The 13663-nt window shown below is 40.4% G+C and overlaps 2 protein-coding genes across 4 annotated transcripts in view; both read right to left on the bottom strand.

Annotated features, from left to right (window-relative positions):
* Nucleotides 1-425: 425 nt before the first annotated feature.
* Nucleotides 426-3010, bottom strand: tmem30c (transmembrane protein 30C). Its single transcript, XM_029530238.1, has 8 exons — nucleotides 2911-3010; nucleotides 2487-2733; nucleotides 2149-2265; nucleotides 1796-1903; nucleotides 1338-1428; nucleotides 1111-1257; nucleotides 816-1028; nucleotides 426-661 (listed from the first exon to the last, which is right to left on the bottom strand). The coding sequence occupies exons 2-8, from the start codon at nucleotides 2682-2684 to the stop codon at nucleotides 474-476; spliced, it is 1062 nt and encodes a 353-aa protein (XP_029386098.1). The 5' UTR covers nucleotides 2685-2733; nucleotides 2911-3010; the 3' UTR covers nucleotides 426-473.
* A 208-nt stretch (nucleotides 3011-3218) lies between these two features.
* The window catches only part of cmss1 (cms1 ribosomal small subunit homolog), a 29000-nt gene continuing 18555 nt past the window's right edge, over nucleotides 3219-13663 (bottom strand). Inside the window, exons 2-10 of one of the 3 annotated variants that reach the window (XM_029530370.1) lie at nucleotides 5758-5894; nucleotides 5091-5162; nucleotides 4883-5015; nucleotides 4739-4798; nucleotides 4551-4653; nucleotides 4414-4474; nucleotides 4239-4326; nucleotides 4062-4150; nucleotides 3219-3520 (exon numbers count right to left, since the gene is read on the bottom strand). In XM_029530370.1, the coding sequence (XP_029386230.1) occupies nucleotides 3437-3520; nucleotides 4062-4150; nucleotides 4239-4326; nucleotides 4414-4474; nucleotides 4551-4653; nucleotides 4739-4798; nucleotides 4883-5015; nucleotides 5091-5162; nucleotides 5758-5894 (827 nt within the window). In that variant the 3' untranslated portion in view covers nucleotides 3219-3436. Of the gene's footprint in view, nucleotides 3521-4061; nucleotides 4151-4238; nucleotides 4327-4413; nucleotides 4475-4550; nucleotides 4654-4738; nucleotides 4799-4882; nucleotides 5016-5081; nucleotides 5163-5757; nucleotides 5895-13663 lie in introns of all 3 variants that reach the window. The other 2 variants (XM_029530371.1, XM_029530372.1) reach the window with 2 other exon arrangements.

Here is a 13663-nt window from a genome sequence, read left to right as displayed (position 1 = left end):
TAAATGGTTTTTCCATTTTGCATTCATGCCACATGAAATACAGCCTCAACACTAAAAACTGGACCTTACGAGTTATTAATGAAATCAACATAATGAACATAGTATTGTTATCTTAATAAATATTGAAAGTACTTGAACAAAATGGTGTGTATTTAAAAATGAAAATGTCAAAGTTAAAATATGCCCAGTGATTGTTTTGAACAACATCATCACAACCTGAGCCATCGTACACGGATCATTTAGTTGATTGGGAAAGTCTTTTCCAGATGTCAAACTAAATTCTGACAAGTGCTAAATTCTTCATTGACTTGCTGCTGATTCCTTCACAGTTTGTACCAGATTAACGTTTTTGTAAACCATTCATCCTTCGTTTACTCACATCCGAGCTACTGCCATCGAGGATTTGTTGTTTTGAAAAGCAGCACTTCTTCTCCATTTCACTCCTCAGCAGCCCGCTGTGCCTTTTCCCACTCTTATTCCTCCATGTTCTTACCATCCTTTCCAAATTTATACCAGACCACCGTGAGAGTGATAGATATCAGGAGGGTCAGGCTGCTGGTTACGAGGTAAGCAATGGGCAGGAAGTGATTCTGACCTCCAAACCAGGTCAGCGTGGTCAGCACCACCTCCTTCCTGCCTCGAAAATATTGCACAGGGAAGTCTGGAGAGGCAAAGGTCAAGGTCCAAAATAGGTGCTCACAAAAAGAAGCGCAGTAGTTTAAAAACAGTCCCTAAGACAAAGGGGCTGGAATAACACACTTTAGGTTACGCTGAAGTTCTCACAGGAAGCCGTCCTGACAGCAGTGAAAGGATACTGTAGTTTATCTCGATGCCATAGTTGCCTGCTGGGAGCCCCTCAGTGAAGGGCTCACTGGCTTGGTGTAAAACCCCGTGCAGCTTCTTGAAGTTGGGGAAGGCTGCCTCTCTCATCCATATGATGAGGTCATCGTTGATGAAGCCGTTGTTGGTCGGGTTGAAGTGATCGAGCTCGTACACCGGCATCTTCCAGTACAGCGGCTTTGCTGTGCCTGAGGAGTAATCAGATCAGATGGTGAAGGATATGTGAAATACTGGACGACCGTGGTGGACCAGAGTTGGCTCTCTATTCACCGTCAAACACTTGAGCCAGTGTCATGTTGCCCAGGCTGGGGTTGCGGAACTTGATGTTTTTGTCGGTGTACCAAGTGATGCCTCTCCGTAGCAGAGGAACCGGAAATGGATCGCCGCTGGATCCATAATAGGTCAGTTTGAAGGAGTCTGAGAAAACAGAAGAGTTAGCGGTGAAGTGGTGAAGCGGTGAGCAGGACTGAAACGGATGCGTGAGCAGAGGCCTTCACCATTGAAGATGCTGTTGGCCACGGCACCACAGGGAGCGATGGGGAGTCCATTCTGGTCTCTGTCAAAAGGTTCGCAGTACGAACTGGGATTCTGTAGAAGGACGGAAGTTCATGAAGAAACTATGCAAAACAAAAGCTGCAGTTGCTTTTTAGATTCAGGTTTTCAGTGTAAAACATTGTAACACATAAACAGTATATGATGAGATGAAGTTAGCTCAACTTCTGCAACATGAAAACACATCTCATCACAAAAATTAGAATAAAATCTGAATGTGCAACACATTCTGATATAAAATGAAAAAATGTCCCCTTCGCCTCTAGTTTTTATTTATAATTGTGCACATTTAGGTTTCGAGTAGAGCCTTCAAGACTGCATTGAAGAAATATTTAAATTAAAGCTGAAGAAAATTATATGAAGAACAATGTTGGGGACTTCACACACGATACTGTGGCTCTACCTTCAGGTTTGCCTTCCTGCCAACCATCTGTCCATCATCTCTGGAGTCCATGTATCTGCGGAGGTTCTGATGAAAGTTTTTCAGGCCGTAGTAGAAGAAGACGTCCCCCTGGAACAGCAGATTCTTATTAACTTTTGTCATTACTATACTGAGTGTAGGTTGATGTGGAAGTCTGAAAAGACAATTTTAACTGAAGGTCTGTTTGCAGGCTTTTTGATAGCATTCATTCACACACTTCAGCAGCTGAGTAAATCTGAGGGCCTGATGAAGTGGAGTAAAGCTCTGGATAAAGCTTGTCAATGGATCATGAGTAAGACGGGGTATATTTCTCAAAGCCAAAAACATCTGTTTACCTTGAAAGCTTTCTCGATGGAAAATATCACTGTGCAACTGCATTCCTCTCCTGCGTTGCTGACGTTTTTGCGCTTCTCAAAACATTTGTCACACGTCCCGGCCTCAGTGTAGTCCAGCTGAACAGACAGAAGTCGATTGTGAACGTGGGCAAATTGTTCCTGTTTACCTCATTCATTACTCAACGCTGCACCTTTCCTCTCTTTGTCACTCCCTTTTTTTATTGCACCCAAGGGCCTTCAGTCTCTTCCTCTCTCTGTTTCTCTTACATACATACGTGCACTTTAATACAAAAATAAAGAGAAAAACCACCAAAAGAAGAAAGCACAAAAGCGCTCACCTTTATTTCCTGTGTTCTCTGTACTGTAAGAAGCAGCCACACTCCCAGCAGCATACATATCAGAGACATCAAGTAGAAGAAAGGCAGCACAGTGTGAGCTGTCAGCATGGGAGACCAGGCAGGTAGCCTCTGTTGTTTGAACGCCGAGTTGTCTGGCCTCCGGGCTAAAGGCCCAGACTTGTCCTTCTCTCTGCCCATGAGAGGGACCTTCGGTTGGTGACTGCTGCAAAGCGGAAGAGCAACGAGACTGAAAAAGAAAAAGGCAGTCTTATCTTCTCTTCCTGTTCTTTATTTCAGCAATATCTGGCTGCGCACACACACACACACACGTAATTCTGCTTGCCAAGAAATTTTCCCAGCAGGCTTTGCAGGGCAGGGAACACCGCTGTGGCCTGTTACTTATTAACCACAATCTCTTACTTACAACCTCTTTATGTTTTCGTTTTTGTTATCGTGATGATGCTTTGTCTCTCCCCACAAACTCACAGACCTCCGTTCGTTTACATCCAAATGAGACAGTGGACTCTTTCTCACGTCTTCATTTTAGTTTGCAGATGAGTTGCTGGCTTCTTGGGCACTTTTGTGCTGCTTTAAAACGTTTTATCAAAGGATATTATGATAAATGGGGCTTCCTAGTGGGCAAGTAAACACATGATCTCACACATTGTCAGTAGGAGGGGCTTCCCAAGGTCAAGAGTGAACAACCAGAAGAAGGCAGTTTCATTCGGAGACCATTTATTCAATCCATCACAGCGAGACATTGTGCTGGACAATAACAGTCAACAAACAGCAAAGCACATTCAGCACAGTCTCTGAAAATAGTAAAAACACAGCACAAGTTTCACTCCGACACAAAAGGGGAAAACAGGATGAGGCCACTCATGCTGTCAGGACGTCGGCGTAAACGCCACGTTGTCACTTGTTTTATCAGCTAGTTTACGACATACACTCTAAAAAAGTCCAATTTTGACGCTGTCTTCTTTGCACCCATTCAGGATGCCACTCTCCAGCAACTTCATGAAGTCCAGTTTGATCTGAAAGAGACAGACAGAGATCCCCAAGAATATAAAGCACTCTGCTGCAAATAATAGTTGGTAAATAAGGTTCAATTATCTTGTTAAACAACACTTATTTTCAGTAATTGAAATCTTCAGCGTATATGAATATTAATTTTGCACAGTGGTTCCCTGGAAGGTTCAAGTTTCTGCAAAACAGCATCCAAAGTAGTTACAATGCTACGGAATCTTGCCTGAATATAACATAACTAATCAGCATTTCATTCTCAATTACCCATTCAATCAGTAAGATGTCAGTCATAATAATGTCAGTCTGGGCTACGTCTTCCTGTTATTCATTTTGTTTAACTGACGATACACAAGCCAAAGATAGATCATGTATGATCAGGTCTTCATGATTCAGAAGCTGGAGCTAGAGGAAGGTTAACTTGAAATCAATCAGAAAAATCATTTCTATAGAGTAACATTAATGAAATGCAGAAGAACTTTAAATATCTTGATGTGGCGTGTTTGGCCAAAACCAATGATCTTTTCAGTCCAGCAGGGGGCAGTAGCTCACCTCAGGAATGTCTACCATCCTTCTGAGCTTCTTGTCCCTCCAGTTCCAGTCCAGAACTACGTATCTCAGCCCCTGCAAACTCAAACCGTCTAGAGAGAAAGAAAAGAAAAAGAAAAAAACAATACAAAGCCATAATTCCAACAGATCTATTCAACTTTAAAAGATGTGAGGTTGCACCTTTCTCAATCAGAGCACTAATCCTGCCCGGGGTCCCCACTCCGATGTGGGTGATGCTTTTCTGGAGCAGCTTCACCTGCTCCTCTATCTGCACACAAACAGGACTGTTCTGGTCAAACTACTACATTCCATATAATCCACTTGCATCATAATGATAAACTGCCCTCCACCGTACCTTGATGTGTTTTGCAAATAGCTTTACTGCTTTGGCTTCGCCCTTGAAAGTGGTCAATTGCCTGGGAAGAGAAAAAAAAATTGAGCCTGATTGAAATTTTTAATGCAGAAAACAAACATTCGAGCTGCGTCCCTTACTTGATGAGCTCGATGGCACGGAGAGCTGAGCTACAGACGATGAGCAGAACCACTGAGCTCTTTCCTGTATGCTGCTTGTGAATCTTTACCCACTTGGGACAAACTGAGGGCAACAGGAAAAAGAAACAGGTGTTCAGGAGTAACAGGTGATAAGATTCATCCGAACTACGACTCGAGACATTACTCACCCTGCTTCAGATAAGAAGACAGGCTGTGTGTCAGGTCATTACTGGACAGGAAACAGGAATCTGGAAGATGCCGACCTTGGTAAATCAACAAATCAGCAGATTTTGATTGAACTTCCAGGTGAAAGAGGACGGGCCGTGACTCACCCTGCAATTTTAGCTCCTCCTGCTCGATCACAGAGCGTTTGTCTGAGAAATACTGCGTGATCAGGTTCTGCAGGTCAGCCGGGCAGCCTGGTTTTGGCTCCGAGGTGGCCAAGACATCTGTAATCGTCTTCTTCTGGAAAACAATATATATGGATGTAACATTCACAGACAATATTTCCTGTCTCTCTTTGGGTGTCACCTCGCTCACCTTCCTCCGTTTTTTGGGTTTAGCTGACTGTTCATCCTCCGTCTCTTTCTTTTTGGGAACGACGCACTCCGTCTGTCAGTACAGGCAGAACACACCATTCAGGCAAAGCATTTCTATATTAGACATGTAAATCAGTGTTTGGAGCATTCCTGCGTCAGAGGTAAAAATTCTATTTCTGTATGAGAAATTAGACGCATTTCAACTCCACTCTACAATGAATTGTATTACACAACAGGTGAAATCAAAATGTCACAACAAATAATTCACTACAAAAACGGAAGTCCTGCATGAGCTTTTACTGTTTCTCATGTTTGATCTTAATTTGATGCATTTTCTGAAATGTGTCTGACCTAGCTATGTGTTGTGATTTTTAAGAAATACGTTGACAGATTTGAGTACATAGCAGAACCTTTTACCAATTGATATGAAATATATTAGAAGCAAAAGGTTTCAAACTCGAAGTAAATTAACGTCTTACTTTGTCAATCATCTGTTGTGACCAGTGTTGGGAAAACTATTCTGAAAGCAATTTTATGACTTTCTTTTTTTAACTGTATCGTCTTGGCAGATGATACAAGTGTTGTTGTGAAGCTGATATGCTGTAAATAAACTAAAGAAACCTACAGGATAAACAGGCACATCAAAAAATGGCACAGCTTTAAAATACCTGCAAACTCTTTTTCTTCTTCTTGGTTTTAACTGTTCTCTCTGTTATCGCCTTCCTCTTCCTCTCTGATTTCGTCTTTGCATTTGGTTTTTCTGTTGGTTGTTTCTCTTGGTCTTCCTTCTCTGACTCGGATGCATCTGAAAAAAAAAAAAAAGAAAAGAAAAGAAATAAATGCCAATTATCTATTGGGACTTATGGGGCTAAGTTGCAACTAGGTTGAGTGCAAGGGCAAAAGATAATAATTTAGCATGACCTAACAATCAGATTTTCCAACGAACATCATGCCATCTTGGGAACAGACACTCAACCTAAAGTATAAACTTCTGGCGTGAGAATCAGTTTCCCCCATTTCACTGCTGCAACAGAGGTTAGACATGTGTACATTATGTGTCTGTGTCTCCAGTACACATTTTAGTCACCACAGAACAGCAGAAATACACAAACGCTACTTGAGACGACAACAATGCAGCAGACCTCGAACAAAGCATCTGGTTATATTTAGCCTCTCTGTTGCTACCACTTCTCACTGTGTGCCTCTCCTAATGCTATGATGTCATGCTCAGACTCTTTAGTATATAAGCATGGTTGTCCAAAATATTTTATCTTTAAAACCAGATGCCAGAAACAGCTCAATAAATCTGCAGTTTTTATTGGAGTTCTGGATATGCACTTTCAAATTGTTGGTACTTTTAATTTATAGTTCTTCCTGTGAGTTTTCCAATCTTAGACTGTGGGACAGTTTTTTACAGATTTCTTTTCATTTATAGAAAATAATATTAGTCAATTAACTGAGAAAATAACAAGTAATTAAGATATTTGTTATTAGCTGCCCCAACATCGGGATAACTGTAGATACATGTCAATATTAATTACCAATATCAGCTGTCTTAGATGTAGTTTCCCATGCTTCAATCCATACATTAATGCAGCAGTCCGTCTGTTTAGCTATGAACTCTGTCAGTGATCAACAACATTTGAAAATTTCCATCTGATCTCAGATTTTTTGCTCTGGTTCCTCATTTCATTCGTTTTTCATCATCAAACCTTTCTTTCTTCATCCAAGCCATTAGACTCAAGAACCCTACAAGAGAGAAGACATTGAGACAGATGGATGGGTCGGATCTGAGTCGATTCATTCTCACTCAGAAGTCTTTTCTGCTCAATCACTTCATGACCACTCCCCTTTTCAGCTTCATCCTTCACTGAAAGACCTTCTCTCTTATTTGTTCCAGCCATCTGTCCAGGCGTACACCTCCTCTGCCGGAAGACCAGCCTCAAAATTGATGGGCCAAGCCAACCATCCCCCCTCTCTCTCTCTCTCTCTCTCTCTCTCTTTCCTCTGCTTCCTGTTCCTTTCTCTCTTCTTCTTTTTTTTTTTTTTTTTATTATTATGGACTTTTAGGAGGGGAGTAAAGATAAACTGGTGTCAAGGATCAAGGAGTAGAGGACAAAAGGAAGACAAATTACAGGAGAGGAAGATTTCATGTTTGGACTGTAATAAAAGAGGAATCCAGCAGCCCACCACCCAAACCTGGTAAGATACTTCTAAGTACCAGTATTGGCCACCTGAATCTGTCTTTGGATGTATTTCCTAAAACAAAACAAAACTGTAGCTTTAAAATGGCCTGGTACTGATCTTTATGTATTTAAGTATATAAGTACAAAGGGATAAAGATCCTTCAATGTGGACTGCCTCATCCACAGTCATAATGTGTATGTGCTTGAATTGACAACAGAAAAATGGAATCACCTGCCTCTGCTGTTCTGTGTTCAATAAGCTGTGAAATACCAAAACCTTCGGAGGACCTTCAGAAGGTGCTGACAGGGCAACCACTCTGACATTAGGCTTCAAAACACATTTCCAGGGTCACACGTGGCACAAAAGCCCCAACGCAGTGGTCAAGGAACCTCTCAGCATCACTCTGATGGTGACAAGTTGCCAATTTCATGTTCTTCTTTTTTTTTTTTTTGGGGTGGAGTCAACCATCTGGATAATTCATTCAGTCTGCCAATACACTTGAACATTGAAAGGACATATGTTCACATAGATGTGCCAACACTTTAGACAGACAAAGGTTCAAAGGGTGTACAGAATCAGAATGCTCCCCCCCCAACATTCGATACCACACAGCCTTAACATTGATTGTTATGTTAATTTATAGCTGCTCTAAACAATGTCACAGAGTGGAAGCAAATATTTTAAATAGATCAATACAAAAAAAAACAAAACATCCACACAAGAAGTAATGAAGATGTCTACTAAATTAATATCACTAAGTACGTTAAGGTAGCACAACGGTTGTTTGTGCTGGAAAAAAATGTGACTGGCCACTGATGTGTTGTCTCCAACACCAAAAGAAATATTCCAGGTTTATCTGACACATAATTTCTATCTGATCATTTTATTGTAAGAATGTATTTACTTTAGGGGGGTGTGGTTCACTTAAACCTGGATAAAAGAACAGTTACAATGGGGTCACTCAGATCACGAGTAATGGACAAATAATTACCTGTAATTTCCTTCATCATTGTCAGAGCTGTCAAAACAATGTTTATTAAGGAAGCCCTACATTTACAGAGGCTTGGGGGCATTATTTATGTAAATTGCAGCAATCTGCATAAGCAATCTGTTTGTAATTAGCACCTGACTTATTAAAGGCTCAAAAATGCGCAGTGAGAAACACAGAGATTGAATATCTGATGTTTAGTGATGGAGCCAAGGATGATGTGTCTACGTTTGATTGATAGCAATAACACAATAAACAGTTTGGTCGAGACCTGCTCTACGTAAAGTGCCTTGATACAACTCAACACAATATAAATAAATTAGATTTGAAGTGTTTACGGGCTTGTGGATCTGAGGGGTCAGTGCATCACTGATGGAGTAAAATATCCCAACGTATCTTACATATGACAGGTGACAGGTGACAAACGTTTGGTTAAGTGTTACGGGTTATTAGATTAGACAATGAGCTTGGTGTACGGTAAAGGCCACTGCGCACGTGTCTACAGGTACCACATTATACAAATAGTGTCATTTGTGTATCTGCAGCAGCCTGTTTTCTAAGTTAACCCACACAACACCAGATCAATACCTCCACATGGTTTATAGAATAGCCACAAGACAGTCAGTCTCTTCAGCGCCCCTTGACCTTTATCCTACATAACGTCCATCCGACAGTTGATGCAGATGGGGGAGGCTGGCGGAGGAAAAGGCAGTGGTCTTACAGCTCAGATATCCAGAGATCAATGAAACTCAAAATCTGTGGAAGGGGATCAAATGCAGAAAATTGGAGCTGTCTGCTCATCCGAAATGGCTGATCAATAGAGGTGATTGCTTTTAAATGGATGGTCAATAGTGGAGACTGGATGTAATGAGGGTTTTGCGACTGATGCCAGGAAACGGATGAATGTTTTCAGTTTCAAACAAAAGACACCCCAATTAGAGACTTCGTTTTTAGGGTTGATGCGCTCGCTCATGTAAACTGGCAACTTGCCCACATATCTGCTAAAAGCGTTGTTGACTGTGACCTCAGGAAAGTTTTAAATCAACACAGCAGTTGAGACTGTTAATCTGATTCTAGATGTCATTTTGGGATGTACAGTGGAATCAGAAAAAATAACTACATCCTTTATCCTCCTGCTATATGCAGTGTTATGTTGGTGTTTCTATAACAAAACAATATGCTGTTTGCTTGTTTGCACAATCAATAAGTCATCTGATGACACGAACTATTGGCTGATCCTGGGGAGAGTCTGGGTGGGTAAGTGAGTGGGTGTAGCAGTTACTGGCTTTGGAGGCCTGCAGCTCCTTTTAAACCACAATTTGAGCATGTGTTATTGTTAAATCAATGGGGACCTTAGGCTGCATGCACAAAATTAACAAGTGGGCTAAAGTGGAATGACCGGAGGAAAGGGGGTGCAGAGTATCAGTGTCTGGCTACAAATCCAGCTGGCTTACAGCACTCACTGATACAGACCACTGCCCTAACTTTTTTACTTTTGGTAGTTGGCTTTTGGCCCTTCTTGCTCTTGTTAGTCTTGGTTAGGATATTTCACCTTCGGGCAATACTGCTCATAGTTTAGACATTACAAAATGCACGGACTGACTATCACCAGCAGGAGGAGTATTGGATTCACAGTAAGATACAGTGTGACCATCACTGATGACCTGCTGGAGACAATCATATTTTGGATACACAAACCAGGACACACCGTGAGACTCAATCCCTTTTAACTCATTAAATCTGAATGCTAAATCCAAATACTTTTAATTGCTCCGAAACAATGGATGGAAAACGCTACAGATACTAATTAGTACCTTTATGAAACAAAATCTGACATTTATTACCTTCAAACAGCAGGTGTTTTACAGCATCCTGGTTGTAAGCCAGAAACTTCTAGTTCATCTTAGTTGAACCAAGACTGATTCAAGGACAGCCCCTATTTGAATTCTCCCATTAATTGTTTTGCATGACTGAAAGCCTTGGCTGAATGTTAACGAGACTTTGAATCTGTGCATGCATATCCAAAATGTGTGAGCATTGTCATGTCTCAGGTGATCCTCCACTGTGTGTCTGGTTTATGAAATTATCTATGACCTGACCTCTAATATCATTCTCCAAGGAATTTAGTCTCACAAGAACTAGGAGATCATGTTAAGACCTCAGGTGAGATGGCAATGTAATTCCTGAACAAGATTTGTGTTCTTTCCCCCCAGGTAAAGAAAGTTGGTCATGTTTCTTCATGTTTTTAACATTTGAGAAATATAGCCAAGGTTAAATCTCTTATTTCAGGCATAGACCTGGGAGAGCCCCCCCAAAAAGTAATTCCTTACATACAGTACCTGCGTCCCTCAGGAATCAATGAGTTCAAATGCTGCAGCTCATGTTGCAGCTCAGTTCTTCACTCAGTTTCATTTTCTGTGCACTATCTTCCCATTTATTATACAATTGAAAATCCTCTATGGCCACAAATAGTTTATTCTCTATATTTCTATTTTGTCCCTATGATGATTCTCACAGCTGTGCATTGCTGGACATAAAAAAAAAAATAAAAAATAAAATAAAATAATAATAATTTAAAAAAAAAAAAAAAAAAAAAAAACGTGAAGAACTTTAGCTGTATTCATCTCCTTTAGAGAATTATTAATGTTAGTAACAACTGCATGTTATCATCAAAAATTTTTTATAAAAAAAAAGAAATGTTTCCTCATCTCAGTTAATTTTTTGGTCTTTTGACTGATCTGTGTGGTATGATCATCCAGTTTACACAGAGGCACATTGACGTTCATGTGTGATAGAAACTCCTGATGATGTTGCACAGGAGGCACTAACAAGGTTACTAACAGATCTCAAAGCTTTTAAGCTTGAACAAAGACAAAACAAGGAAACCTTTTTTCTCACCTTGTTGGCATGTCATAACTTAGTAATGTAGATATTTTTGTAGTGCAATACTAATTAGGGCTGCCAAAATTTAGCTTAAATGATTAGGTTATGGCACCATTTTGGCATTACGGCTCTGTCTCCTGCATGTTTTCCTTTTCATGTAAAGACCCAACCCTTAACTTTCATCTATCCCTCTATCCCATGCTCTTTTCTAAATCCCCCAGTGTTAATTATCACATGGATAATATTAGTGAAACTACTCTCCTCTTTCTTTCTCTATCAATCATCAAAACAAGACTGATGCAATACACATGGAATCTAGTGCCTGATGTGTTTATGTGAAAAGTGTGAGTGCATCCACAGACACCAGCGCACACAAAATCAACAGCAAATGGCAGAATTTCACATCTTCATTACTCAGCAAGGCATCTCCTGCCACAGAGTCCTGGTGAACAGAAATAACCCCTCAAGGACACAGTTTACGTCAGAGCACAACAATGTAAACCATATTTCATTACATCACAGACTACTTTGTTGGTTGTTGTTTTGCCTTCCATAACTATGGTTACCTTTGGATCCATTTAGAAGAGAAGGCCATACAACACAAATAACCGACTACATTAATTTGGAAAATAAATGAAAAGAAAACAGTAATTAAAATGTTAAGGCTAATTTCAGCTCAGTCATGATTAAAATTTAATTATTTTAGTTTTAATTAATGTCAGTTATATAAAACCACAGCACAGCAGTCTTACCTCATCCTAATAAAACCTTTTAGCTTGCACTTGCCATCTCATTTTACTATCTAATCCAGGGGTCGACAACCCGCAGCTCTTTCATCCCTCTGCTCTGGCTCCCTGGGGCTTTGAGAAAATAATGTGAATAAATAATAGCCTTTTAATTCAAACAAATTTTATTCTATTTAGTTATCTTTTTCAGTGTAATAGTTATGATTCTAGAGATTTAGGTGATCTTTTAACATCAAAATAAAAAGGTTTTTTAAATATTTTGTTGATCAAAATATCTCAGCCCCCTGTAAACTAAGGTGGGCTTTGTGGCTCCAGGTGGGTTTTATTTGGGGGGAGCCACACCCAAAAGGCTCTTTTCATCTTGAAGGTTGCCGACGCCCGATCCAGTCCATCCAACAACGCCATTATCTAGACTTCAAAGACAAACTTACGGCCTCACAGTTGTGTTGCGGCATGTGATGGCACCAATGTGTGCTGTTGCCTAACAGATCATACGACTGGGAAAATATTTAATTCCAAGTGGAATCAAAGGTTCATATCATAAGAAAACATTTCCACTCTTTCATCAACCCTAAACCCAACATTCAGCAGTCCTGAAAGCCTTGGGCACTTCCAGCAGCACAGATGGCAGGAGCACTGTCACTTAAGATGCTTGAAACTTATCATTGGCAATAAAAAGGGTAATGGAAACCAAACTCATTCATCAAAAAAAAAAAACACACCACAATAATGAAAAGCAAAGAGATTTAAGGGGAAAAGAGCAGTTTAAAGTCCAAGACAAGGCATGTGGAATTAAATATATCCAACATATCTTTTGAGAATTCAATAATAATGGTTAAACTAAACAGTTTATTTTAGGGGAGAAAAGTTGGACTGGAGCAATATGATTTCTACTGCCTCAAAAAAGTAAAAGGGCTGAGCCAAAACCAAGCCAAGTTGAGGAGCTAGTCTAAACTAGGGTAAAATCCCAAGCCATGAAAATTCAATTGTCTAACAGTTGAAGCGGAGAACAGGGAGTCATTAGGGATAGTGATTATAACACTTGGAATGAAGGCGGTTGTTTCATCTAACGTTCCCTCTTTTTATGGTAAAGTCATCAATCCCTTAGCAATGTGCAGTTTGACCGCGCTCATAATCATAAAGTACAACAGCGGCATTGCTGGTGACAAAAAAAATAAAATAAAATTTATAGGCAGGTCAACATTCCCGCTCTCTCTGGCTGGCTTGCTAAGTGTATAATTTCTCTGTTAGAATGCGCTTAGCAATCATGCCTGCAGTACTGTGCTCCTGCCAATACATACATCAGCCATACAGAATGTGAATTACAGAGTGCTGTGCCAACTTGACCCCGGAAACTGGAGGCTGGAGATGACTCCAGGGCACAGACGGAGCCAGCCTCCCGTGACAGGTGGATATAAAGTAGATATGACCTGCCAGCTGGGAATAAATAGCTGTGCTAGGGGGGCTCTAACATAAATTACCTGGGGGCCAGGAGCCAGGTTGTGTGGTTGCAGTGTTCAGGGTAAAAAAAAAAAAAAAAAAAAGAGAGAGCATTTTTTTCTGAAACCATTGAACTCAGTCAAAGATTAGCAATAATCCTTTGCCCCTACTCTCCTCTGTGCCTCCTATATGGCTCCCTGAACTTAGGTCTCTCAGATCAGCTCCTTAAAACATGCATCACCTGATTTTCCAATTAAGTTAATGGCAGAGATATGATCAGTTTAACCGTTTCAATAAATAACTAATAAATAATACAACTTGAGAAGAGAG

The sequence above is a fragment of the Echeneis naucrates genome, chromosome 21 (assembly GCF_900963305.1).
Source record: "Echeneis naucrates chromosome 21, fEcheNa1.1, whole genome shotgun sequence".
NCBI classification, from domain to species: domain Eukaryota; kingdom Metazoa; phylum Chordata; class Actinopteri; order Carangiformes; family Echeneidae; genus Echeneis; species Echeneis naucrates.
This window is presented reverse-complemented; position numbering and strand designations above follow the sequence as displayed.